General features: G+C 47.3%; 1 protein-coding gene across 3 annotated transcripts in view; it reads left to right on the top strand.

Moving 5' to 3' along the window:
- asb6 (ankyrin repeat and SOCS box containing 6) overlaps positions 1–8,277 on the top strand; it is an 11,587-nt gene extending 3,310 nt beyond the window's left edge. For all 3 annotated transcript variants that reach the window (XM_048613782.1, XM_048613784.1, XM_048613785.1), the window contains exons 4-8: positions 2,988–3,163; positions 3,649–3,755; positions 5,271–5,379; positions 5,477–5,563; positions 6,078–8,277. In XM_048613782.1, the coding sequence (XP_048469739.1) occupies positions 2,988–3,163; positions 3,649–3,755; positions 5,271–5,379; positions 5,477–5,563; positions 6,078–6,763 (1,165 nt within the window). In that variant the 3' untranslated portion in view covers positions 6,764–8,277. The remainder of the gene's footprint in view (positions 1–2,987; positions 3,164–3,648; positions 3,756–5,270; positions 5,380–5,476; positions 5,564–6,077) is intronic.
- The last annotated feature ends 164 nt before the right edge of the window (positions 8,278–8,441 follow it).

Here is an 8,441-nt window from a genome sequence, read left to right as displayed (position 1 = left end):
AAGACAACAAGGTGCAGGGCTGGATGAACACAGCAGGCCAATCTGCTCCTATGATGCTGCTTGGCCTGCTGTGTTCATCCAGCCCTGCACCTTGTTGTCTTGGTAATAGTATGTTCATTTTCCTCATTCAAGTCATTACTATATATTGTAAATAATTGTGGCCCCAGCATTGATTCCTGTGCCGTGCTGAAAATATCCCATTATCCCAACTCTCTGTAGCCTATGAGTTAGTGAATCCTCTGTTGATGCTAATATACCACCCTCCCAACACCATGGGCTTTTATCAAGTAGCCTAATGTGTGGTACCTTGTCAGACATCTTCTGAAAATCCAAATGCTCTACATCCACTGCTTCCCCTTTATCTATCCTGCTTTTTACCTCAAAGAATTCTAGTAAATTTGTCAGGAATGGTTTCCCCCTTCATGATGCCATGCTGACTCTGTTTGATCATACTTTGTGTTTCTAAATGCTCTGCTATTACATCCTTTATAATAGACTCCAACATTTCCATAAATAACAAATGTTAAATTAACCTACCTATGTTACCTGTTTTTGACTCCTGTTTTGAAATAAAGGTGTTACATCGGCAGTTTTCCAATCCACTGGGACTTTCTCCAAACCCAAGAATTCCTGGCAGACTACTACCAGTGCATGCACTATCTGTAGCTACTTCCTTCAATATCTTTGACATGAGGTCCCTTTTAAGTATTTTTAACTTTCAATGAGATCCTTCTCTTTCTTTGAAACTCTAGAGAATATAAGCTCAGTCTCTCTCCGTAGGTCAGCCGTGCCACCCTGGGAATAAATGTGCCATATCATTACTGTTGTGGGAGCACATTTCTTGAGATAAGGGCACCAAAACCGTACACTGTCCTCCAAGTGCGGTCTAACAAAGCTCCTGTACAATTAAAGAAAGACTTCATGACTTATGTGCAAACATTTCCTTCTCTTCCCATTAGTCACTTGATTTAATATTTTTGGAATGCGGTTAATATCTTCTACTGTGAAGACTGATGCAAACTATTTATTCAACTTTTGGGCTGTTTCTTAGTTCCCCATTATTTCCTCAGCCTCGATCTCTAAGGGACCTGTGTTCACTTTACTCACACTCTCTGTTTTTATGTATTTAAAGAAGCCTTCACTGTCCATTTTTATATTACTTGCCACTTTAAACTCATAATATATTTTCTCCCTCATTATTTTCTTTTGGTTACCCCTTGTTGCCGTTTGAAACTTTCCCAATTGTCTGCCTATCAATAATTTTGGCCATGTTTATAGTTTTCTTTCAATTTAATATGACCCTTAATTTCCTTGGTTAACTATGGTTGGTTTGCCCCCTTCCTAGAATCCTTCTTCCTTTCTAGGATATATCTTTGTTGTGAGTCATGAGCTATTTTCTTAAAATCTGCCATTATTTATAAGCTGTCTTTACTGTTAAGCCCCTTGTCTCTCGTTGGCTGCATATTCACCAGATCCATGATCGCCTGATCTCTGGTTGGATCCACAACATTATTGTTCCAGAAAACTATCCCAAATACACTTTATTAATAGTTCCTCCTATGGCTACCTGTGCCAATTTGATTCTCCCAAACTACATGAAGTCACCTATAATTAATGTACAGCCTTTTCTCATGCCGTCATTACCTTGTGATTTACTCTCTATTTTACAGAACAGCCATTGCTGGGGGAGGGTGCGATAGACAGCTCTCACCAACGTCTCCTTCCCATTGACATTTCTTACCTCCACCAAATGGATTTTACATCTTCCGATTCAGATCATTTCTTGCTAACGTCCTAACAGCTTCCCCATCGCCTTTCTCTTCTTGCCTTTGCCCTCAAAAAGTCATAAACCCCGGAATATTTAGTTCACAGCTTTGATCTCCTTAAAACAAAGTCCCTGTAATGGCTATAAGATCATACCTATTAAGAATTCAAGAACTTTAGAATCATACCCATTAACTTGTATTTGTGCTGTTAACTAATTTACTTTGTTCCGACTACATGCGTTTGAGTAAAGAGCCATTATTTTTGCCTCTCTCATTTTTTCACCTCCTTTGAGCCTATTTACTGCTGTTTTCTCGATGTTTGTGTACTCTGTTCCTTCCTGTCTCACTCTAGGTATAATGATCTAATTAGCTGCCATGTAATACTGTCATATCTGAATGCTCTGTAAACCCACATTCCCTCTATCCCCTCAAACTCCACTTCCCCCATCCCCCCCCACACCACCACCACCAATTAGGTTAAAGCCCTAGTTACTCACTTTGCCAGCACACTGGCTTCAACATGGTTGAAGTGAAGCCCCTCTGACAGGAGGGGTAACCCTCCTACTTCAGCACTGCTGCCTGTGACCTGGTGAACTGAAACCCATTCCATCCAGGTCAGTCTTTGAGCCATGTTTTTAACTCCTTGACTTTTATTTGCCCTAAGCCATTTGCCTACAGCTCAGATTTTAATCTAGAGATGATTACCTTGGAAGATCTGCTTTATAGTTTGGCTCCTAACTATTCAAAACCTTTCATCAGAACCTCTTTCCTAAACCTCACTTTTTGCCGCGCTGTCGGAGGGTCAGCGCTGAGGGAGCGCCGCGCTGTCGGAGGGTCAGTGCTGAGGGAGCGCCGCACTGTCGGAGGGTCAGTGCTGAGGGAGAGCCGCACTGTCGGAGGGTCAGTGCTGAGGGAGTGCCGCACTGTCGGAGGGTTGCTCAGCGCTGAGGGAGCGCCGCACTGTTGGAGGGTCAGTATTATAATAAACACAAAAATAGAGCTGGGCCACAATCAGCTCAGCCATGATCTTCTCAAATGCTACATCAGATCTAAGGGGCTGAATGGCCTCCTCGTTTTAGTTCAGCAGGGATGGAGTTAGTTTGAGCTTTAGAATGTGACCTGAGAGAGACTCAGCAACCCCTTTGTGTGGTTTTTGTTGGTTTTCTGTTGGGTGCGCTGTGGTTGATGTCAGTGTTTAGTATTTCTCTGGTTGGGTTGCAGTGCGGGAGCTGAGGCTGGAGCAGAATCATTAACTTTGCTGGAATTGCTGGAGAGAGAGTCCGGATCAGCCTTCTACCAGGAAGCTGTTAGTTACTCGCTGCTGAAAGTGTCTGAGGCTGGGCTGGTCACTGCTGCTGAGAAGCTGCTGCTGCGTGGAGCTGACCTCAACTTCGAAGGTTCGTATCGTCTGAGAGAGTGGGATGGCTTGATTATTCCCTGTGGTACCAAGGTCCCCATTCGCCTCCGTCTCAGCGTAAAGGCATTGCTCCTGAATTCCCCGATTGTATATTAGGGACAGACTTATCGATCCCTTATTCTGTTCTCAGCCACAAATGGAAAGATTTTCTGGATATTTGCCTTAATGAATTTTTTTGTTATTTTAAAGATCTCTGTCAGTCTCCCTCAGCCTCTCTCTTCCAGCGAAAAATATCCCAGACTGTCCAGTCTCGCCTGACACGCTGTCAGCTGTTTCTTAACCCTTCCGTCACTCCAACTAAAGCACTACCCCCTACTCCAACATGGCCAAGGAGGAGATGAAGCCTATCCCGTAACTGTATCTAGTTGCTGGGTATGTGGGCTGAACTGTGCATTGTTGACTGGTTCTGTCTAGTTGCTAAGGTTTCTCTGGCAGTGATATGAATGTCTTTTGTCTTTTGCACAGATCCTGTCACGTATTACACACCTCTGCATGTAGCAGTCCTACATAACCAGCCTGATGTGGTGGAACTGCTGGTCCGGCATGGAGCAGACGTCAACAAGAGGGACCGAGTAAGGAAGGCATTAGGAACTTCCCCGTGTTACAGCTGCATTACTGCATGTGCTCACTTTCCTACTGTAGAGACTGCATGTGCCAGGCAGGCAGTCCCAGGGAGTACAGCTTTCGCTGAAACTGAAACAGTGTAACGCCCTACTTGAGAGAGTGCACTGATTCTCAAGCCCCACTACTCTCAGCATTGCTGCAAAGTTAAAAATGTAATCAAAGGTACCAATTTACCTGTCTGGTGGAATCAGGTTGACAGAAAACACTGACTGGGTTCCTGTACTTAACGAGAATCATTATTTATCACAAACACATCATTCTGATCACACATAAACCGCTATGAATTATATGGCTCTACTCGTTTGAACTCTAGCCCCCTTTAAACCCCTTACACACACACATACAGACAGACACAAACAAGCACAAAGAGTGGTGTTATGTATGTTGGGGAGAAAAAGAAATGGGGAGACACAGTTCAGCAGCACCAGATTGCAGACTTCAACAAGATGTTCTTTTTTCTTCCCAGGACTTTCCATTCTCTGAAGTCTTTCTGTTTCCCAGATCATTGCCGAAGACACTGGGTATACACATTAATGTTCCATTTCACAGACACGGGGCATATACACAATTACGTTCCATTTCACAAGCACTGGTTAGAGCCCACAGAAAGTGGTGGGAGCAAGTAACTGACTGTCTTTGGGCTTGAGTTACTTTGCTGCAGAGAGAGAGAGATGGAGACAGACCCTGCCTCTTCCAGTCTGGGAAGCATTCTGTCCCTATGCCAGTCAAATGCCACACAAGCTGGTCTGCTACCCAGGAACCAATCTGAGATTGTCAACAGGCTTATGGCCTTTGATATCCGCAACTGTTCACAATTACCCTGCAAACACCCCCTGGTGCCATAGTGTCTTATGTACTCTACCTCACTGTTTACACAGCAACTGTGTAAACACGACTCACAATGAGCTCTGGTAACTTGCTTCTAAAAGTGCAGCAGTTCCTTCCACAGTCCCACTAGATGGAAGTTCCTGTGGGATTGGATAGTGCTGCCTGAGGAGCCTTTGGTGAATTTCTGCAATGCAACTCAAATATTCAATGGACAGTTCTCTCCTGAGCTTCTAGAGTGTTGTTGGGGCTGCACCCATCCAGGCAAGTGGGGAGTATTCCATCACACTCCTGACTTGTGCCTTCTAGATGGTGGGACAGACTTTGAGGAGTCAGGAGACGAGTTATTCACTGCAGGATTCCCAGCCCCTGTGTGTGTATGTTGCAAGTCCAGTTGAGTTTCTGATCAGTTGTAACCCCTCAGGATGTTGATAGTGAGGGATTCAGTGATGGGGAATGCTGTTGAATGTCAAGGTCTTCCCTTGTGCTGATTATGTCCAGTTTCCTACATTGCCACAGTAACTATGCTTCTGTGTCTTTCGCTGGCTGTAGAGTGCCTGGGAAGGTGCACATTGTGTAAAAGGTGATGTAGAAATGCAGGGTGACAATCTAACGATGCCTATTTCACTCCGGTACAGGTTCACAGCAGCAGCCCGTTGGACCTGGCGAGTGAAGAGGTCGAACGTTTACCGTGTCTACAACGTCTCCTGGACCTTGGTGCGAATGTAAATGGGGTCGACAAGACTGGTCTGTCACCTTTCGATTATTCCCTTGTTTTTGTAACCTCAACCCTCAGCAACTTCGGACTAAACCCCTTGCCCATCTCCCTCTCTCTTTCTCTCAGGGAAATCCGCCTTGCTACATGCACTGGCCAGCAGTGACGGAGTTCAGGTGCTCAACACTGACAACATCAAGCTGCTTCTGGAGAGGGGTACGGTAACTGATCCTAGGTTTAACCTTAGCCCTCCTATGCCCTGCTCACCTTTCACCTTTGGTCTCTAAAACACAGGATCTCACAACCAGTGACACAGTTACAGAAAAGCTTCACTGAGTGTGCAGACTGCAATGCCCTGACACTCTTGAAATACGAGTTATTGCTTCTTTAGGCAATGGAGTCAGTGAAGGAGCTGGACAGCTCTACTTTTATTTAAATTTAAAAATTTGCTCAGCTTATAATTCCAGTTAACATCAATCTCTCAGTGATCCTGCAGCTAAAGCACAAGGAGAGCAGAGAGCTGCAACGCAGCTTTTCCTGACAGCAATTCCCATGCAGGACAGGAACTTACCCCACAGGAGACAGGCAGCACAGGGATTGAGAAACCCCGGGGAGGGTGAGCGCCGCGCTGTCGGAGGGTGAGCGCCGCGGGAGCGCCGCGCTGTCAGAGGGTCAGCACATTTATTCCAATGTGAAGCCCCTCTCCTAAAGACCATGTGCTGCCTTTCAGGTGCGGATGTGAAGGCGAGTATGATGGACGGTGACAACATCTTCACGTTTATTATCTTTCTGCTGGGGGAGACGGAGGGTCGAGATGAGGAGGAGGCTGAGACCCTCAGAAACTTCTGCCTACAGACCACCAAGCTCTTACTCGCTCACTCTGCTGAACCTGACACCTGTCAGCCTGAGGATTCCCTCACCTATACCTGCATTGAGCAGTTTGAAGTTCACATTCCCCTTATCCAGCTTCTCTTGGAGGCTGGTGCAGGCAGCCACTGCCCTGAGCACGGTCCCAGCTGCTGGTCGGGGTTCAGCCTGCTGTTTGACAGGCTCGCTGTGTTATTGAATGGCCCGGAGTCTGTCCTGCCGCACTCTGAAGCTTTACGCCGGGCTGACCGAACCTTGGAGCTGATGCTGGGCAGCGTCTCTCAGCCCTGGCTCCCTCCAGGCTGGGAGATTCAACCCTCGGCCTACTCCAGCTACGCAGACCAGGTGATGTCACTGGCCAGGCCCCTGACACTGCGCCAGGGTTCTCCCGCCTCCCTGAAGCACCTGTGTAGGTTAGAGATCCGGCAGCAGCTGCGCCCTGTTCCTCTGGACACCAAGGTGAAGTCCTTACCCCTACCTGATCGCCTGAAGTGGTTCTTGTTGATGGAAAACAACAAAGCAGACGATGAGGAGCCAATGCAGCGTTAACCTCTAACAGCACCTTGTCATAATTTGAAGACTGACTGGACTCGAAGGTTGGAGATGCCTCTTTTTTTTAAATTGACTTTAAAACTGGGTCTGGAGAGGCTGCTGTTCGAAACACAACCCAATTTGACTGCTTGAACTCAATACCAGGCCCATGAACTCTCTCGTGGATCAGCTAGAAGTGGCACTCCTGTCCCCTGGTGTGTGTGTGTGTGTGTGTGTGAGAGAGAGAGAGCGAGAGCGGTTGTGCAAGTTCTGTCTGCAAGGTGTGAGGGTGACGTTTACCGGCTGTTGGTCACTGGAGGGAAGAGGGGGGAGGGGGAGTGGGATATGGGTGTATTGCTCTGGTTGGGGGGTGTTTGGTCTAGCTGGGCTCTGCCACTGTTGCCCAGTGACTGATTGGAACCTCAGCCTGAATGTGAGCCATGTGTGAATCTGAGCTGACCGTGGGGGGTGAGTTTAATCACAGGCCTGTCTGGGCAGGTCTGTGAGGAATGATTCCTGTCAAATTGCCAATTCCACTGTCTGTCTTGTGTGTCTCTCGTCACTGTTCAGATGATGGTGAACAGACAATGCATTCAGTTTTGAGAGGACAGCGCTCTGATCCCCCCTCAGTGGGTCCACACTGACACAGCAGCAGCAGGTACTGACAGAGTACTGTGTCCTCACAAACTGCTGCCGTTGGTTGAGACTTTAAGCCAAGGCGCCTGTCACCAGCACCTAATTCAAACGAGGGACTGGCCAAGGGAGAGAGAAGCTGGTGACTGAGTGAGAATAAGGACAGTTGTGTGGAATAGTGCAGCCTGACCACAGAGAGGCTGCCCTCGCTTTAACCTTTCAAATACTGACAAACACTCACCGTGCCTCCAGAGGACAAGCTACTCCTGGGTGACAGACTTGATTTGATTTCCCAACGCTGCTGCCTGCAGCTCAGCACATGGTTGTAAGGTCTGCTTGGTGTCTACAACACAACACAGACTCAGTGCCTCCAGAACACTGGCCATTCAGTGTTGTAGTAGGTGCTGCAGAGCCCTACAGGCACAGGACCCAGTGTTCAGTCCCCACTTGTGGGTGGGGTGGGTGGGGTGGGGGGGCGGAGGGAGGGGAGAGGTGTGTGTGTGATGTGGTGGTCGTCCCTGGTTAGGGCCGCGGAAGGTTGGTCAGCGTGCCTCTGCTATTGATGCTGACAGGGAGGCTTTATCTGTTTAGATTAGCCCAAGGTGTGCTGGCCTCAATAGCTGGTTATGGAGCACTAGCGAGGACAGTAAATGATGAATCATTATTACCTTCTTCAGCTTGAGGTAGAGAATCAAACAAAATATTTCGCTGAACAGGATTGATTGTTCAAACTGAAATGCAAAACTTAATTTGATTTTTACAGTTACACACCATTATTTACAATGAAAATTGTCCCGTTTGAAGATGAGACATTCAAATGGTCATGCAATTTTCCGTCAGGTCACTGAAGCTGGGAGGGCAAGGAAGCAACTTTTAGAAAATAAAACCTTTATTCTGCCCTTGGGCTGCTGTGATTCTTTCCCAAACAAGTGTACATGCATGCACACACACCGCGCCATACTGTCTCTCTCACGCACGCACCCCGCCGTACTGTCTCTCACACACACGCACGCACACACCCCGCCGTACTGTCTCTCACACACACGCACGCACACACCCCGCC

The sequence above is a fragment of the Rhincodon typus genome, chromosome 28, assembly GCF_021869965.1.
Source record: "Rhincodon typus isolate 14 chromosome 28, sRhiTyp1.1, whole genome shotgun sequence".
Taxonomy (NCBI): domain Eukaryota; kingdom Metazoa; phylum Chordata; class Chondrichthyes; order Orectolobiformes; family Rhincodontidae; genus Rhincodon; species Rhincodon typus.
This window is presented reverse-complemented; position numbering and strand designations above follow the sequence as displayed.